The following is a 19,592-nucleotide window of genomic DNA, read 5'->3' as shown; positions in this document are numbered from 1 at the left end:
TGCAGTAAGAGAGCGTCTCTTTTCCTGTAATTCCATCAGAAGTCTCATTGCCAACTCTCATTGGTCCTAGGTAGAGTCACATACTCATCCTGGACCAATCACGGAGCTAGGGAAACAGACTATGCTGATTGGCCAAGCCTGGGTCATGTGATCTCCATGTCAGCGCACGCAAACCAGGGAACTGGAATGGAAGAGTGATGCTGTGTTCAGAGGACTGGGAAAGAGGGGCTGGGCAAAGCCACAGAGGTGGCCCACCTGTCTGGGACATGCATTCCCGTGGGTTCTCCAGTGACTGGGGTGGCTGGATCTTCTTGAGGAGTCAGGAGGGAGTGGGTGACATGCAGACCATTACCAAAGCCATGGCAGTGGATGACATCACCCAGACTTGAGAGAGCAGGTGCTTTTCGCAGCTGGGGGCTGAGCCCATGGGGAGAGAGGGCTTGGAGGGTGCAGATGGGCCAGCCCAGGCAGGCAGGGCAGAAGGGAAGGGTAGGGGAGACAGACATGAAGAGCGGCAAGTGTGTGAAGTGGTGCCAAAGCTGAGCCTGTTCCCCACTTCCTCTGTGGGGTGGGAGCCCCAGTGTTTGCTGAGACTTGGGTGTGGGCCCTGAGCTGGGGGATCTTTGTAGCGTGGTTGCTGTCTTCTTGGGCCCCTCTGCTGAGGGGTCTTATCCTCCAAGAGGGGAAGGGACTGGTTCAAGGTCCCACAGGTCCCAGAGGCCAGCAGCGTGAGGATTTGAACCCTGTTCTCTCTTCATCATGGGCTATGTGCTTTCCACAGGCTTTCCCTACCTGCAGAGTTCTGGGATGTCAGACCTCCTCAGGAAGTGACTGACATGTTCTGTTCCCCTCTCCATGCCTGCCTGAAGCCCCAAACAGGGCACCCCATCACCCTCCCTGGGGACGTCTATCTCCTCTCTCATTTCCCCGTTTTCTCCTCTTGTTGCCTCTGGCTTGGCTTGTTCATTGTAGCTATTTCTAAGGAAAGGAAAAGTCCTCTTCCTCTGGCATCAGGACAGGTCTGGGTACCTTGGCTGGCCAAGGTTCTTCTCTAGGTGGTTCTGAGAACTCTTCCTGATTTCATCATGCAGTGGGGTGGGTTAGCAGGATGGTTTTGGTTGGTACAGATGTGTCCTGGCACGGTCAGGGCACTGACTGTTCCAGAGATAAAGGACACTCAGGACACATTTATTAGGGTACCAGTGCCCATCCTGGGTGGGTTAGGGAGATGAGATAACCTCAGTCTCAGACCTCTGGGTACTTGGGGGCTATGGAAAGAGTGCTAACTTGGTGTCAGGACACCTGGTTTAAATCCAGACCCTGCTGCTTCCTATCTATGCGAACTTGGGCAAGTAGCTTCAGCTCTATGAACCTCCAGTTGCCTTTTCTATAAAATAGGGATAATATTACCACCCTCATAGAGTTGTCATGGAGACTGAAGAGCTCGTATTTGTGCATTACCCCGAAAAGCATTTGGCACATTAAAAGCGCTCCGTAAATATCTGCTTATTCACCCATGATCTAGTGGAAATATAGCGGGACGCAGAGCCATTTGCATGGCTTCTGGGAGAAGGGGTCTGGTGGCCACTGAGCAGGTTGAGGGCAGTAAGGAGCCCCTGCCCACGTGTCCCACCTCTCCTCTCACCACCCCCTCTCTGTTCCTCTAACCCTGCTCTCTCCCTCTCCTCTCCGGGCCCTCTGCCCCTGTCTGCCAATCCCTCCACCCTTCCCTCGCCCAGGTATGCGGATCCTGGTGAACCTGCTCCTGGACACACTGCCCATGCTGGGGAATGTCCTCCTGCTCTGCTTCTTTGTCTTCTTCATCTTTGGCATCATCGGCGTGCAGCTCTGGGCCGGCCTGCTTCGCAACCGCTGCTTCCTGGAGGAGAACTTCACTATGTGAGTGCAGCCCCCCATCCCCTGCCCTGGGACTCCTGGCTGGCTTTACCTGGGGCATTGTTCATGCAGAATGTTTCCAAGCTAGGAAGGTCTCCCCATTGAGCACCTGGTCCCCATCCTTACTCCCGGTGGAGCAGAGAGATTAAGAGATGTGCCCAGGTGAGTTGGTGGTAGGTCTCCCATGAATGGTTGGACACCAAAATGAGAGCAAAAGGCCTCTGAGCCCTCCAAACTGTTATGACAAAGTCCCAGTCCAAGATAGGCCTTTAGATGCTAATTCAGCTCCTACTGACTCTTACTTAACACATAGTTTTAACTTACTGGGTGAAAGTGAAAGTGTTAGTCACTCAGTCATATCCGACTCTTTGCAACCCTATGGTCTGTAGTCTGCCAGGCTCCTCTGTCTATGGGATTTCTCAGGCAAGAATACTGGAGCAGGTTGCCATTCCCTTCTCCAGGGGATCTTCCCAACCCAGAGATGGAACCTGGGTCTCCTACATTACAGACAGATTCTGAGCCACCAGGGAAGCAGGAAGCAGCTTACTTGGTAGTTGGGACCAAAAGAGTGGAAGCATCGAACCAGAAGGAGGTTGGGTAGGAGGGGAAGACCCAAGCAGAAGTGACGACAGCAAGGAAAAGCAAGACAGAAAACCTCAAAAGCAGACATGAAGCCTGGCTGCCTAATTACAGCACAGACATTCCAATCGGTGACTCTGAGTCATCAGGGAAAGGTCAGCTTGCACTTGGCCCACGTGTGTCTAAAAGCAGCGGGGGTGGACAGCTCCCTAGAGAGAGGCTTGTCCAAAGCTACGTAAACAGAAATTGAGCTGTGGCTCTTGGAGAAGTTGGGTTGAGTCGTCGGAGAAATTGGACCTCTGTAGCATCTCAGCGAGGAGGGGTGAGCAGCACCTTTGAGTACACATACATGGCCATATGTAGTTGGACATGACTAAGCTTTCATTTCGTTTCACTAATATGCGTTAGTGCACTCCTGCTGTGTGCAGGCCCCAGGGACAGAGGTAGGAAAGCATTTTCATTCATCCTGTGACTTGACACGCTCACCGAAGCGGCGGCATTTGCGCAGCTCGGGGGAGGATGCAGCAGAAGGTGGAGTTCCAGCCCTTGGGGATCGAAGGGTGCAGGGACGTGGGGGCACTGCACAGGCAGGGGCTGGGCCTCCCTGTCCGCCTGACTGCTGGTTGTGGGGATGGAGCTACGCTGGAGAGCCAGGGGGAAGCCTGGGGAAAGAACTGGCTCCCTCTGCAGGGCTCCCTCTGCAGCGCTGCAGGGGCAGATCAGGGCCAGGGCACCCTTGTGGGTCAGGGCCCTGTTTGGGGGAGGGGAGCACACAGTGTCAGTCACTTGTAAGGGGCAGGCCCTGCTTCTCCTGGTCTGGCCTGCACAGATGGAGATGGGCAGGTGTGAGCTCTCAGCTTTGGGGGTTCAGGTCACATCCAGGCCCCTCTGCCTCCCATGGATCTTTTCCTAGTTCATCCTGAGGTGGCCCCCTCTCATTCACCCAGCTCAACCCCAGTGTCACCTCCTCCTGGAGGCCTTCCCTCACCACCCCTTTCCCTCAGACATTATCCCGCTTGATTTTCTTGGCACTGTCTCTGTCTGAACCTGTCTCGCTTGTGAGTTTATCTTCTGGGTTGTTGGGCATCTCTAGTCCAGTTCATCGCCTTGGTTAGCAAGGATGACACGCTCCTGTGTGACACGGGTGGTGACGGTGGTGCTTGACTTTTGACCCCATGCGGAGACCCGGAAACTGAGGCTGAGAGAGGAGAACCTTGCTCCAGGACCTCCAAAGCCTCCCGTGACCACCCCCCAGTGAGTGTGCACAAAGCCTGCCCCAGGCACATAGGCCCCCAGGGAGACCCCAGATGGCCAGACGGAGGGTTCTTGATGAGCAAAGGCGATGTCACCCACCTAGGAAGTGGCAGGGCTCCGTCTCGTGTCCTTTGCAAAGCATCTGCTCTCTTCTGGCAGATTCTGTCTAGCCATTAATGCACACGCACGACTGTTTACACCCCAGACAAGTTTTAAAAATGGGAATTGCTTTGGCAATGTGTCCTGAGTGTGTCTTACATCAGTGTTTCTTATTCTACAAATGAACCACAGTTCAGTGAGCCAGCCTCTGTCTATGGACTTTGTGCGGTTACCAGGTTTTTGGTTTTACGTGGAAGCCTGCAGGGAGCATCGTGTATGCTTGCCATCTTTGTATGCCCTTGTGTGATCAATAACTAGACTCATAATTGCTAGTCGAAGTGTAAGGCACACCTCTGAGATACTGTGGGTTCGGTTCCAGACCACGGAAATAAAGTGAGTCATGCGATTTTTTTGGTTTCCCAATGCATGTTAAGTTATGTTTACACCATCCTGTGGTTTGTTTTTTTTTTAATATTTCTTTTTATTTATGTGGCTGCACCAGGTTTTAGCTGCAGTATTTGGAATCTTCAATCTTTGTTGCGGCGTGTGAAATCTTTAGTTTTGGCACGCAAATTCTTAGTTGCAGCATGAGGGACCGACTTCCCTAACCAGGGATTGAACCCAGGCCCCCTGCATTGGGAGTGTGAACCACCAGGCAAGTCGTCTGGAGTCTGTTAATTGTGCAAGAGTATATAAAAAAGAACATGCCCCAACTGAAAATATTTTATTGCCAAAAAATGCTAGCCATCTCTGCTGAGCCTTCAGTGAGTCATAGTGGTAACAACAAACATCATTGATCGAAGATCACCATAACAGACATAATAATAATGAAAGCTTGAAATAGTGCAAGAATTACCAGAATACGACACAGAGACACCAAAAGAGCAGATGCTGTGGGAACAGTGGTGTTGGTAGGCTTGTTTGAGGCAGGGTTGCCATAAACTTTCACTTTGTAAGAAGGATAATAAAGCAAAGCTTAATAAAATGAGGTATGGGGGATTCTCTGGTGGTCCAGTGGCTAAGACTCCACATGCCCAATGCAGGGGGCCTGGGGTTTGATCCCCGGTCAGGGAACTAGATTCCGCATGCTGCAAGATTGCACACACCCCAACTAAAAAGATCCACATGCCACAGCTAAGATCCAAGATCCCACATGCTGCACCTCAGGCCCAGTGCAGCCAAATAAGTAAGTAAATAAATATTTAAAAATAATAAAATGAGCTATGCCCTGTGTCCATTAAAAAAAGATTTTTTTAAAAATTTTAAATTGAAAGATAATTACTTTACAGAATTGTGTTGGTTTCTGCCAAATATCAATATAAGTCAACCATAGATATACATATGTCTCCCTCCCTCTTGAACCTCTGTGTCCATGTTTTTTATTTGCCTTTTTTGGTTAAGGTATAAATTACACTCAGCGCCAGGCACAGCTAATAGGTGCTGTGGGGGGCGGGGTGCTCAGTGAGGTTTTCCCTGGATTAAGCACGGGTGTAAATCTACCCTGAGAAATTCACAGTGCCCAACAGGGCTCCATCCTGCCCCTTCCTCGTCACCCTCCCCCTCGCCCCAACGTAGTCGCTATTCTGATCTCTTATCTCCATGGACTCCCTTTGCCTGTTTCTGAGGTTTCTTTAGATGAAATCATACAGGCGGTTACCTTCTGTGTCTGCATCTTTGGCTCATGGTCCTGTGTCTCTGAGGTTCATCCAAGTTGCTGCATGTATCAGTAGCTCCTTTTTTATTGCTGCAAGGCTCCCACTGACTGAATACACCACGAAGTGTTGTGTTTTTCCATTCTCCTGTGGATGTGGGTGGTTTCTGGTTCTTTGGTTCAGTGCCTCATGAATATTCTTGCCCATGTCCTTGGGTGGATATGGCCGTTCCTTCTTTTGGGTAAATTCCCAGGAGTAGAAATGCCAGGTGAAGGGAGTGCCTGTGTTTACTGGCTTGTAAATTTTGTCAAGCCGTTTTCCAGGATGGTTGCACTGAATGTTCACTAGCAAAGTCTAATGAGTTCCAGTTGCCCCACATTCTATGCCGATGTTTGGAATTGTCAGTCCTTTAATTTTTACCATTCTAGTGAGAGTGCAGTGGCGCCTTATTGTGGTTTTAATTTGCAACTTAATTTGAATTTTCCTGATGGCTAGTGGTGATAGGCACTTCTCTGTGTGTTTATCAGCCATTGGTATATCTTCATGTGAAGTGCCTGTGTGGTTTTTGCCATTTTAAAATTGAATTGCCTTTATTTTTCTTATAAATTTGTAGCAGTTCTTTATATTCTGGATTTGAGTCCTTCAGTGGATATATATGTATTTATGACATATATCATATATTTGATTCCAGTTTGAATTTTATGTTTTCACTCTTTTCTCCCCCTTTAAAATTTTTCTTAATTTTGTTTTTTCTTCTTCCATTTTAATTTCTTTTTAAAGGTTTTTTTTGTACTTCTGTATTTTTTCTTTTCTAATTTTCTTTTTGTCTTTTTGCAGTTTTCACTTTCTTAATGGTATCGTTTGATTGATAAACAGAAGCTCCCCAGTTATAATGAGGACCAGATTATCAATTACTTTTCTAGTATTATTTTTTGTATGCAGTGTAAGAAATCTTTTTCTAACCCAAGGTTATGAACTGTCCTCCAGTGTTTTCTTTTAGAAGCTTTCTTGTTTGTGTCTTTCACATTTAGGTGTGTATTCCATTTCAAGTCATTTTTAGTATGGCATGCGTTTGGGGTCAAGATTCATTTTTCATGTGGATGACCAGTTGTCCCAGCGCTGCTGCTGGAGAAGTCCATCCTTTCTCCATTGAATTGTCAGAGTGCCTTTATTACCACTGGGGGACCATATGTATTTGGGTCATATGTCCACATGTTAATTGTTGATGGATGTTGCCAAAGTGCCCTCTAGAAGGGTTGTGTCAATTTAAACTCCCACTGCTAGTGTATGAGCGTGTCTGTTTACACTCACCCCCACACTCAATATTATCAACCCTGAAATGTTTGCTGTTTGGATGGATGTAAAGTGATCTCACTGTAATTTTTGTTTGCATATTCCTGTTATTAGTGAAGTGAGCATCTCTTCCTGTATGTTGGTCATTTTGATTTCTTCTGTGAATTTTCCATTCTTTCGTCCTTTATTTCCCTAGTGGATTCTTTTTCTTATCGAGTTATAAGAGATTTTAATATGTTTTAGATGATTATATTGTATTTGTTTTATGTGTTTCAAATACTTTATCACAGGGGATGGCAAACTCTGGCCTGTTTTTGTGAATAAAGTTTTGTTGGAACACAGCCATGCCCACTTGTTTATCTGTTTTCTGTGAGGGTTTTCATGTTACAGTGGCAGAGTTGCATGGTTGGGACGGAGACCATGTGGTTTTCAGAAAGAAAAAAAACTTTCTATTTGTCTCTTTATGGAAAAAGTTTGCCTACTTCTGCTTTATTGCAATTTGTTGTTTGTATACTATTATTTGTCTCAGAAATTTTGTATACACTCAATCCTGTCAACCTTTTTCCTTATAGATTTTGGATTTTATGTGTCGTATATAAGAAGGTCTTACCTATCCTGAGTTAACAAAAATACCTCATATTTTCTTGTAAAGTTTTTGTGGTTACTTTTGTTGCACTTATGCTTTTTTATTCACCAGGATTTTATTATTTAAAATTTTATGATATATTTTACTTAACCTAGTATGTCCAAAATGTTATTTATTTTCAGTGTGCGATCAATACAAACAATTGAGGAGATAATAGATGTTCTTTTTTCCTTTCAATACCATGTCTTCCATAGGTTTATTTTTGTATGTGGTGTGAGGTAGGGATCTAACTTTATTGTTTTCCAAATGGATAGCAGATGTCTTAACACCATTGATTGCCTAGGCCTTCTGTTCTCCATGGGTCTGAAGAGGCTTCTCTGTAATACACCAAGTTCTCTCTTATGCCTGGGTTTGTGCCTGTGTTCTGTGGTGCTCCACGAATCTTTCTGTTCCTGTGCAATACCACAGTGTACATTTTGACCTCTTGTAGGGCTGTACTCCACTCATCTTTATTCTTTTAAAAAATTGTCTAGACTAGTCTCCCATTTATATAAATCCTAGAACCATCTGGCCAGGTTTCATAGACAAAAGCATGTTGGAATTTTCATTGGGATTGCCGTGAGTCACAGATTAGCTCCATAGGATGGGTAGGGCAGGGATCGCTATCTCTGTTTTACAGATGAAGAAATTGAGATCCAGAGAGGGGAATTGACCAGCCCAAGGTCACAGAGATGGGACAGGGTGGGACAGGAAGGTATCTTACCTTGATTCGTTGAACCGGTAAAATTCAGCATTTGTATATTGAGCACCTGATCTGTGCCGAGCAGACAGTGTGCAGGCACTAGGGGTGCTGAGACCCAGTCCTCGCCCTGAAAGAGCTCCGGGATCGCAGGGAAGTTGGGTGCATTTTCCCCAAGAGCAATAATGGAGTTTGTGCAGGGCCTCAGGCTCCCTGAGGAGCGGGGACCCTGGAACGCCCCTCAGTGAGGAGGTGGGAGTTTTTGTGACGATGCCAGAGGTGGAGAAAGGCGTCCCAGGCGGCGGAACAGCGGGTATGAAGGCCTTGAAGCGATGACGGCTGGTGGTTCCAGTCCTGCCATGCTGCGTGGCGGTGACCCCTCCCCTTCTCCTCTTTTCTGCACCGTCACCTGCGCAGACAAGGGGACGTGGCTCTGCCCCCCTACTACCAGCCGGAGGAGGACGACGAGATGCCCTTCATCTGCTCCCTGTCGGGGGACAACGGCATCATGGGCTGCCACGAGATCCCTCCGCTCAAGGAGCAGGGCCGCGAGTGCTGCCTGTCCAAGGACGACGTCTACGACTTCGGGGCGGGCCGCCAGGACCTCAACGCCAGTGGGCTCTGCGTCAACTGGAACCGCTACTACAACGTGTGCCGCACGGGCAGCGCCAACCCCCACAAGGGCGCCATCAACTTTGACAACATCGGCTATGCCTGGATCGTCATTTTCCAGGTGAGGCCCTCGGGCTTGGCACCGGCCCCTGTGCTGGGGGCTGGGGGTGGGCAGGGGTTGGGGGAGCAGCTTCACCCGGCACTCTGTGCTAGACGCTTGCCACCTGTGTCACTGAAGTCTGCCTGACCTGCAGGCACGACAGGCACTATCATGCCCATGTTCCAGACAGAGCAACTGAGGTTTGGAGAAAGGACTGTAGGCCCTCGGGTGTATCGCCTGAAGTCTCTGTGCCTCAATTTGCTTATCTCTAAAAATGGGGCTGGAACTTCCCTGGCGGTCCAGTGGTTAAGATTTTCACCTTCCCATGCAGGGGATGCAGGTTCATTCCCTGGTCGGGGAGCTAAGATTCCACATGCCTTGCAGCCAAAAAACTAAAATGGAAGTAATATTGCAACAGGTTCAATAAAGACTTTAAAAATAGTCCACATCAAAAAAATTTTTTTTAATTAAAAAAATGGGGGTTATAACAGCTCCCTCCCCCTGCCCCCCAACCTTGAGTGGCTGAGAAGAATAAACCAGACGATGTGAGCAGAGCCCAGCGTGCGGTGAGTGCTCGGTCAGGGTTACTTTTCTGCTGTGGTTGGAAGGAAGGATGGGGCAGGCGCAGAGTGTGGTGGCTGAGAAGCCGCTGAGAGGGCTGCTCTGCGAGCTTTGCTCTGGGGAGCATCAGAATCATAGAATTCAGAGCCGAAGGTGTGATGTGATCATAGCCCAGCATCTGTGTTTGGAGACCTTCTGGCCCCAAGAAGGGGAATTGCTCTGTGCAATTGCCCAGAAGCCAACAAGACCGCAGTGCTGGGAAGGATCCAGTGTTCGTCTTGCCCAAGACTGCTCTGCTTTTCCTCTCTGGGGAAGTGCATGGGGGACAGAGTCACACCAAGCTCAGCACAGCCACTGTCCCTGGCTCAGCCGAGCTGCGCCCCCAGCCCTGCCGGGCGGGCTCTGTTAATACCATGCACTGAAGAAGCAGCTGAGGCTCAAAGAGTGAGTGGCCCAGGGGGTGAGCTGGAGTTGCAACCCAGACCCACTCCCGGCCACCTGCTTCCTCCAGTCCTTCTGCTTTGCTGTGGAAGACTGAAAGGTAGGGAGCTCTGGAGCGAGAGGGACCAGGTTAAAAGTCCACTATCCACTCCTTGCTGGCTATGTGACATTGGACAAGTGTCCTGATCCCTCTGGACCTCAGTTCCTCACCTGCATGTTGGGGATGAGGATGCCTGCCCAGTGGAGCCCTCGGGAGAAGTATAAGAGAGAACACGTGTAGTGCCCAGGTGCTGGGGGACCTCTGTCTGGGGCACTCGTTTTGCTGCCTGCCTTTCCAGAGGCTCGGCCAACTCAGCCTGTCTCTCCTGCTCTGTTCCGGCTGCAGGTGATCACTCTGGAAGGCTGGGTGGAGATCATGTACTATGTGATGGATGCTCACTCCTTCTACAACTTCATCTATTTTATCCTGCTCATCATAGTAAGTGTCAAGGGAGCTGGTGCTCTCCAGGCAAGCTCCAGGACCCACAGGCCAGGGGACCAGAGAGTCTTTGGGAGTCCCCAGGGAGACCCTCCGAGCCCACAGAGCTGAGTGGGAGAGAGCAGGAGGGGCAGTTTTTAAATGCACCCAAGCCATGGGTGATTGAAGGGTCTCGTTGGGGGTGGCTGCTGGAGGCATCCATCACTTCTGATTGCCTTCGTTTCTCATTTCTGGGCATTGAAGTCCACCCAGCACTCAAGTTTCTCTGCCTTGCAGTCTCTGGGAATACATTCTTTTATGACCATAGCAGGGATGCAGCCCCCAGATAAAGCTTCTCAAGAGCTCCAGCATCTCCCTTGTTTCCTGGGGCGGGAAGATGAGACGCTGTGAAACTGAAGGCTGGGGTGGCTTCCCAGGCAGGGTCTGGAGGGGAGACTGAGCCTGGGTGTGGGCTCCTGGAGCTCCTTGGAATTCTTGGAGGGACCCACGCCTCTCGGGCATCTCTTCCTTGTGGGGGAGACTTGGAGGTGAAGGGGGGCTCTCTCTACCCCCAGAGAGGGCTCCTCTGCTGACCAACCCTGCCGGGGACCAGCCCCGGCTGATCCAGGGTATTCGAAGGAGAGACGGCATAGGCGAGGATCAGGATACAATAGCTTCAATTAGATATTAATTAAAGATATAAAGAGTAATAGAATAAGGATAGCTCAGTAGGAAAATTCAGTGGAGAAAAGAGGCTGAGTAGCTTGGTTTACGCGGGAGACCAATAAAACTTCAAGACAAGAAGTTTGCACCACTTACGTAGGCCGCAGGCGTCCTTCCGTTCTCCCGAAGGAGAGGAGACACTGAGGCCTCCCCGGTCGGTTCTTAGAAGCCCAGGCATAATTAGTAAGCATGGTGGGTTCCGCGCTCCAGATGGAGACTCAACCAGAGTGAGAGAGAGAGCGACATGGGGAGACCAGTATTTTGAGAAACTGATCCCAATTCTTTATTTTCCAGAGTCTGTTTTTATACACTGAGATGTTATACAAAAGTCACGTGGGGACAGCAGTCCTGACTTGTATTAAAGTCAGGTGCTTCACACAAATGTATACAGAGGTCTTAGGGGTGTTACATCATCTTCTGGCCAGGGGGGCCTGCTGACAATTTACGACCCTCTCCTTGTGACAGCGGTCAGTCAATCAGGACACTTATTTCTCCAGGGCTGATTATTCTCAAAACAGACGCCACCCAAATAAAGTTACATTCCTACAGGGTGAGGGTGTAGTGGGTTTTAGTTAAGGAAAGAATTTACTTAGCCTAAGGTCTAACGTGATTAATATCAAAGGTTAATTCTATATATTCATTAATGTGTGTAAGGGCAGGGGATGTGGAGACTTAGCAACAAACGTTGGCTCAACAAATGAAAAACCCTTCACCAACACAATTTCTAATCAGCCCATTATACTTATACTAATAGTTTTCTAACTTCTCTAAAGAACCTGTTTTTAGAGGGTTTAAAGCATCTTGTGCCTCTCACGGTTGGGAGGCTGTGAGCAATCACATGTGGCTGGACGAGCCTGTCAGGCAGGCTAGAGAACCTTCAGAGGAGTTTGTAGGTTAAAACACTCTTGTCACACCCAAGAGTTTTTATTGACTGGAGCTCTAGGTTAACTCCTTCTCCGAAAGAGGTGGTGGGGGACAGCCCCCCGTAAAGTCAGAGGTGTAGGTAAGAGCACAAAGTAGTAAAGTAGGCAGGCTCTGGTAATGGGGGTAGATGCTCGAGGAGTTCCAGGGGGACTCCTGAGGTTCGATCCCGCCTTTGCGTATGTCGAGCCTCCTTCCTCATGACCTTTGCCATGGGCGGAGTACCTCACTCTGGCCCCCAACACAACCCCTCTACCCCCACCACAGTCTCCTCTGAGCTTAGAGCTCATCCACTCTGTCATGCCTGACAGTCTCAGCCACAACACAGTCCTCAAATGTCAAGGTGATTCACTCCCAGGAAAGTCACTGCTGGCTCCCTGCTGTAGGGCTGGGTTGTCTGGCTCCCTGGTGTTAGGAGAGGGTGCGCTTAGCGCTGCACCCCCTCCTGGGCTGCTGGGACTTTGACCTGGGGATTCAGGACAAACTAAGCTGAGACACACCCAGTGCTGGCTTAGCTTCAGTGCCTTCCTGGGGGTGCTGGAATGCCTTCCTGAGGGTGCTAGAATGCCTTCCATAAGGAAACAGTGCCGATAAAAGAAGATCCCAGGCTTTGTTCAGCATCCCTACCCATCCACTGGTTCGTTCATTCCCCAGCACTTTCAGGGAAGCCTGCACTGTGCCAGGCCCCAAGTGCTGGGTATCGAGCAGTGGATCTGGCCTGCCCTGCCCTCTGGGAGCTCACAGTCTCACTGGGAAACAGGCTGCAGCATCAGGGACCAGTCGCATCTTAGGAGCTGCCGCAAAAGGAAGCCCAAGAGGCTAAGGGAGTCCAAAGGAGGCTTCTTGTCCAGCCTGGAGAAGGGATGGGGAAGTGAGAGGTTTCCTGGAGGAGGTGATGCCGGAATCAAAGCTTAAAAGCTGGAGGGGGAAGAGCCAGAGGAAGCGCCTTTCTGGGCAGGGGGCGCCTTGTGGAGACCTTGAACCCAGACAGAATCCTGCAGTGGGGCGGACTCTGAAGCACTGGGGTGGCGAGGGGAGCCTTGAGATCCAGCGAGAAGCGGCCAGATGCTTCATCTGCTTCTCCTGATGGAGTTAGGACAGGGTCTGGGGGTGGCACCTTTCAGCGTGATTCTGGGCAAGCCCCTTGGCTCCCAAGCTCATGGTGAAGTGAGGAACAGTGGCGACATCTGGTTCACGGGCCCTGGGAGGGTTAGAGGAGACAGGGCCTGCCGCCTGCACAGCTCCTGGCACGCAGTACTTGCTCAGTAAATGAGTCCCGCTGCTATTGTTGCTGCAATCATTGGGCCCCAGGTGGTGACCCCATCTCAGGGAAAAGGGTGGCTGGCAGGAGGCCGGGGTGCTGGGTTGGCCAGGTGCTAGGAAGAGGGTAGCGAACAGCGCCTGAGCGACCATTCTGTCCTTTGACCTTCACAGCCCTGGCCAGGCCGGGTCACCTGCCCATTTCTCAGGTGTGCACCCTGACCCTCAGAGAGGCGAGGCGCTTGGCTTGGACCATGCAGCCAGTGAGGGTTCTCATCCCTGAGACCCAGGTCCCCTGTGCTCCTTCTGGCCGGATAAGTCCTGAGCTCGTCTGAGCCCTCCATTTGACAGATGGGGAAAATGGAGGTCCAGGGGGGAAATGGGGCGCTGTCTGGTCACCCAGGGACAGCGGCTGCAGAGGCAGGCTGGGCAGAGGCCGCCAAGTGTGAGGTCCCAGCGGGCGGGGTCCGTGCCCCTCACACGGGCCTGCGGAGCCCGTTTCCCGGAAATACAGAGAGCAAACGAGTGAGGCATCTTCTTACTTTAGAAGCAGGGGATTTTCCCAGAGTCTTCTGGGCCAGGAAGCCCCCTACAACCCTCACACCTCATCTCCAGAACCCCAGCTCCCAGCCGTGCTGTCAGGGAGAGGAAGGAAGAGGGGATGAGCGACCGACTGTTGCCTGCAGGAACCTTCTGGTGGGCAACCTGGAGGAGGGTGCAACGCCATTGCCTCTCTCACTGCAGCTGAGTCTGGTCCAAGGCTCAGCACGTGTCTGGGAGGACCTGACTCTGGAAACTGCGGCGGGAAGGGCCCTTCTGGCTCTGGGGGCCCCTGGAGTGGGGCCTGAGGACTTGAGGTAGCAGAACTCCTAACCTTTCCCTACCACCCAGTCCAAGCACACAAGGAAATGCTTTCTAAAGCAAGCCTCTCTAGTGGGATCTGCGGGCCTAACTAGGGCCCAAGTCAAGGCCATAGCGAGGGCAGGGCTGGAGTGGGTTTCAGGGCTAGCAGAGCCTGCGGGGTCTCTGCCTCCCTCCCCTGCCTCAGTGTCAATGTCCCAGGTGGGAGGGCAGCTGTGGTCAGGACCTAGGGGTCTGAAGCGGGTGGGCTTGGAAGCAGGCTTCAGGGAAGCAGCCTTCTGGGGGGCTGTCCGGGCCACCCCTGTCCTGGACCTCAGCCTCCTCTGGGAGCCAGGCCTCAGTGATCTTTTCTTGTTCCTATCTGTGCCCGTGCCTCTCCGTCTCTCTGGGCCCTCCACACCCTGCCCCCTCCTCTCTCTCCCCGTCCCCACCCGCCCCCTTCTCCGTGCCTCCCACACCCTCCACCTCTGTCCTCTCTGAGCCTGTCTCACCCTCCCTCGGCGTCTCTCCTTACCTTTCTCTCTGCATCCCACTGTCTCTGGCCGTCTCTCTGCCTGTTTCATGTCCGGGATCTGCCCCACCCCTTCCCCTGGTCCTCTTTCTGCCTCTGCATCCCCTCTGCTCTTCGCCCTGCCTCCATCCCTCGTCTCCACCGCTCCCTCTCCCGCCCCGTCTCTCCTTCTCCCTCTCCCACTGTCCTGCGGCCCCTCCCCCTCACCCCCACCCCCTCTCACCCCACCATCCCCTCTGTCCCTGTCCTCTCCTCCCGTTGGTCACAGGTGGGCTCCTTCTTCATGATCAACCTGTGCCTCGTTGTCATAGCGACCCAGTTCTCGGAGACCAAGCAGCGGGAGCACCGGCTGATGCTGGAGCAGCGGCAGCGCTACCTGTCCTCCAGCACGGTGGCCAGCTACGCCGAGCCCGGCGACTGCTATGAGGAGATCTTCCAGTACGTCTGCCACATCCTGCGCAAGGCCAAGCGCCGGGCCTGGGCCTCTACCAGGCCCTGCGGAGCCGGCGCCAGGCTGCGGGGATGCCCGGATCTGCCACACCCGGGCCCCGCGCCAAGGAGCCCAGGCACTACAGTAAGTCGCGGGGCCTCCAGGGTGCTCCACCCAGGCCTGGTGTGTCTCCAGCTGGGGACTCAGACGCGGCAGTTTGAAAACGTGGCCTGTCTCTCCAGCACAAGCAGAGGTGTCCATCTAGTTCAGAACCTGGGCCTTCCCCGGGAGCTGCAGTCCACACTCTCAGTTGCCTGTCTCCTTTCCCGATCACCTGCTGGGGCCTGGGCTGGCCTGGCCTGGCCCTGGACTTGGGGAGGCCTAGCCCCACCCTGGAGGAATTCCCTTCTGACCCCGTGTGTGCACAGGACTCAGGCTCTACCGTGGCTCCCTGCACAAAACAATGAACAGTTATCTGTCCTTTGTTGTTCTGCAGCTCAGTCGTGTCTGACTCTTCGCAACCCCGTGGACTGCAGCACACCAGGTTTCCCTGTCCTTCACTATCTCCCGGAGTTTGCTCAAAATCATGTCCTTTGAGTCAGTGATGCCCTCCAACCATCTCATCCTCTGTCATCCCCTTCTCCTCCTTCCTTCAATCTTTCCCAGCATCAGGGTCTTTCCAATGAGTCAGCTCTTTGCATCGGGTGGCCAAAGTACTGAAGTATCTGTCCTTAGTTTTCAGTTCAGTCGCTCAGTCATGTCTGACTCTTCGAGACCCCATGGACTGCAGCACGCCAGGCCTCCCTGTCCATCACCAACTCCCGGAGCTTGTTCAAACTCATGTCCAAGTAGTTGGTGATGCCATCCAACCATCTTATCCTCTGTCGTCCCCTTCTCCTCCAGCCTTCAACCTTTCCCAGCATCAGAGTCTTTTCAAATAAGTCAGTTCTTCTAATCAGATGGCCAAAGTATTGGAGTTTCAGCTTCAGCATCAGTCCTTCCGATGAATATTCAGGACTGATTTCCTTTAGGATGGACTGGTTGGATCTCCTAAGCATCAGTTCTTAGGCGTTCAGCTTTCTTTATAGTTTTCCTTAGTTTCCTTTATAGTTTTCCTTAGTTTTATGAAACTATAAAATCCCTTTCCGCTGCAGACCATCTCCCCTCCCCGACCCCGCCCATGGCTTCCTGCTGCTACCTGCCTGCCTGCTCGCACACCTGAGCAGGCATGTTGGGCACCTCACACACTGTGATCTTCTCCTGCCTTGGGATCATTTCTCTTGCTCAACTGTAGACGGTTCCAGAGAGTTAGCCCCTTAGGCTTCAAAGGGTTTTCCATTCATTTTCTCATCTGTTCTAGAAAACAGTCTTAAGAAGGGAACAGAGTAATATCGGCTCCCGTGTTCAGATGGGAATACTAAGGTCTAGAGGGATGAAAGAAGTCACCCAAGGTCACACAGTGTGTTAGGGACATCAGAGTTACAGGCTCTGCCGCTCCCCGCCCCCCACCACCCAGGGGGACGTGAACCTCTCCGGTAAGAGGAGGTGAAGGAGCCACGGGAGGTGAGCCCCAGCCCAGGCCCAGCCCTACCCCCCAGTTGGTGCCAGTGAGGAAGGCAGCCGGCCTCAGGACTGTACCCCAGAGCAGCGGCAGCTGTGATGCTGGCTGGCCTGGCTCCTCTGCGGCCCTCTGGTCTCCATCCATGGCGTGAGGATGAGGCCAGGCCCTGTGGAGTCAGCCACCCCAAGCCTCGCTCCTGCAGCTCTCATGTTCTGGGAATCTGAGATGCTCAGAGACAAGCTGGAGAATTCATCCTCAGGGCGGCCGCCCACCCATCCCCGAGTGCCAGCCATCCAGGCGTGGTCTTGGAGGAGGCTCCAGGTGGCCCGTGGGCTGGCCCAGCACGTGGTCGGGGGAGCGGGGGTCTGGGCAAGGCTGGCACCCTGTGTTCCTGGATGATGCGGGGAGGGTGTTTACCACTTGGGGACTTCCTGCTGTCGCCCACCACTCTCTCCCGAGAAATTGCGTGGAGAGAAGCCCTTAGAAGGCCTCTGGAGGGAGGTTGTCCCCTGCCCTGGGCCTCTGTGCCTCCCCCAACTCCTCCCTTCCTTGGGAAACAAGCCTTAGGGGGTCAACCCCATGCACAGCTGGGCTGGGAAGTGCTCTTCTCTGACCTCCAATGCTGAGGTGGGCCCACCCCTGGCAGCCCCACCGGTCTAGAGGATGAGTGAGTCAGAGAGCCTTATCCAGAGGTATTTGGTAGCAAGCGTGGAAATGAAGGGTAGACATTTCAGGCTTTTCTTCCCCTTTAATGTTATATATTTTTTGTTACACAAGCAAAACCCGTTTATTCTAGGAAAACATAGACAAATATAAAGAAGGAACCAAACCACCCAAACGGAGCCTCTCTGACGCCTCTTTGAAATGGTTCACGGATCATAGAACTTGGATCCAATACTGGCCGAGCTCCTCACCTCTCCGGGGACAGCCCTGGGATGACAGCTCCTGCCCCTGCCACGTGTGGGGACCTCCTGCCCGCTCCCCAGGGCCCACCTCGACTCAGCTGTGTGGAGGGGAGCCTGGGGACGGGGAGAGGTGCTTCTAGAATGAAGACTTTCCTTTGCCCAGGGCTCCTGCTTCCTTCTTCCCTGGATGCGATAGACCCCAGGAAAATTGAGGAACATTGAGGCCACCTTGGCTTCCTCTGAGGGGTGTCTACCCTCCACACCGGCCTTTTCAGCCGTTTTCCAGGCTCCATGATGCTATGAAGCAAAACAGTGGGGACAGGCTGGGGTACCTGAAGGGTCTTTTGGTGACTAATCTTGGGGGGCCACAGGTCAGGAAGTGATGGAGCAAGGACACTCCTCAGGGCTCATCTGCGTCTTAACCAATAGAACCCACCCTACAGCTCTGTGGGGTGGGTGCTTCTGGTCCCTGCTTTGCTTTGGGGGCCAGGAAAGCCGAGAAGGGGAAGCGCATTTCCCCAGGAACCACCAGCCGTCGGCCTCCAAGCAGCGCTGGTGGGTTCCAGGCAGACCCTGTGGGCTCACGCGGGTGGTGACCCAGGTTATGCCAGACCCACTGCAGGTGGGGACTGCTTCCTGCATGACCCGAGGCCCCGACCCTGACCCCTGCTTCCTTTCCAGAGTTATGCCCCCGACACAGCCCCCTGGACCCGACGCCCCACACGCTGGTGCAGCCCATCTCTGCCATGCTGGCCTCCGACCCTGCCAGCTGCCCCCGCTGCCAGCACGAGAGCGACCGGCGGCCCTCAGGCCAGGGCAGCAGCAGTGACTCGGGCCAGGAGGGCTCGGGCTCCGGGGACGCAGGGGGCAGCGAGGATGAAGTCGGCGCGGATGTGGCCCGGACCAGCGAGGACGGGGCCTCCTTGGAGCTGGGGAAGGAGGACGAGGAGGGGCCGGCCGACGGGGCGGCTCGGCTGTGCGAAGACGTGTGGCGGGAGACGCGAGCCAAGCTGCGGGGCATCGTGGACAGCAAATACTTCAACCGGGGCATCATGATGGCTATTCTGGTCAACACTGTCAGCATGGGCATCGAGCACCATCAGCAGGCCAGTGGGGAGCGGGGCGGGGCGGGCATGGGGCGGGCTGGCATGTGTGTGGCACACATGTGCTGGCACACACCTGCTGTGTGTCTGTCTCCCCTGTTCTGGGTCCCGTTCAGCCACGTGACCTCAGTGCCCAGCCCAGGGCGAGGCACGGAGGAGGCAGAGCTCAGGGTGGATGAGTGATCGAATGGCGACCTGGGGTCAGAGCCAGGGGGAGCACTTCCTGTCCCTCTCAGTGTGGACACCAGCTCACCCACAGCCCATCCCCAGCCAGTCCCCGCTGAATCCTGACTTCCATTCCTCACCTCTGCACCCGAGCCTTCCTGTCTCTTCTCTCCAAAACCCCTGGAGTGGTCTTTCCAGAAGCTGGGAGCGCCCTGGCCCCAAACTTCCACAGCCTCCGTCGCCCTCGGCACAAAATGCAGACCTTTTCACTGACGGTCAAAGCCCCTTGTGCTCTACCCATGACACACCTTCAGCAGGTGGGGCGTCCTTCTATCCCTGACCCCCACCCCAACTTCTTCTTCCCTTCCACTGTAGCCCCACGGCACTGAGGACCCCTCTGGGGTTGCCCTGCTGCCCCTGTCTCCCTTCTTGGCTGAACTCGTGGCTTCTTCTGTCTTCAGCTCTGGAGGCATGGGGGACAGAGACTGTGTTGACGGAGTTAAATGGTGGGTCCCAGGTCCCCTGGGCCGCCAGGGGTACTGCCCAGGGTTTAGAGGTGAGGCAAGTCAGACACGACTGAACGACTTCACTTTCATTTTTCACTTTCATGCATTGGAGAAGGAAATGGCAACCCACTCCAGTGTTCTTGCCTGGAGAATCCCAGGGATGGGGGAACCTGATGAGCTGCCGTCTCTGGGGTCACACAGTTGGACACGACTGAAGTGACTTAGCAGCAGCAGCAGCAAGTTCAGAGAAAGGGTCCTCAAAGAGGGGGGGGTAGCTGCCCATGGGGGCAGGGATGGCTACTGGAAGGTGGCAGGAACATAGGGAGGATGTGTGGTACCGGAGGGTATTTATGGGGGCACAGGACAGAGGGCTGGGG

The 19,592-nt window shown here is 53.1% G+C and overlaps 1 protein-coding gene across 1 annotated transcript in view; it reads left to right on the top strand.

Annotated features, from left to right (window-relative positions):
• The window catches only part of CACNA1I (calcium voltage-gated channel subunit alpha1 I), a 113,058-nt gene that overhangs the window by 56,500 nt on the left and 36,966 nt on the right, over positions 1 to 19,592 (top strand). Inside the window, 6 exon segments of the mRNA XM_070370085.1 lie at positions 1,740 to 1,899; positions 8,516 to 8,831; positions 10,198 to 10,290; positions 14,814 to 15,018; positions 15,021 to 15,119; positions 18,123 to 18,547. Of these exon segments, the coding sequence (XP_070226186.1) occupies positions 1,740 to 1,899; positions 8,516 to 8,831; positions 10,198 to 10,290; positions 14,814 to 15,018; positions 15,021 to 15,119; positions 18,123 to 18,547 (1,298 nt within the window).

The sequence above is a fragment of the Bos mutus genome, chromosome 5 (assembly GCF_027580195.1).
Source record: "Bos mutus isolate GX-2022 chromosome 5, NWIPB_WYAK_1.1, whole genome shotgun sequence".
Lineage (NCBI taxonomy): Eukaryota > Metazoa > Chordata > Mammalia > Artiodactyla > Bovidae > Bos > Bos mutus.
The sequence above is the reverse complement of the archived record's forward strand: the minus strand, read 5'-3'. Positions and strand labels throughout refer to the sequence as shown.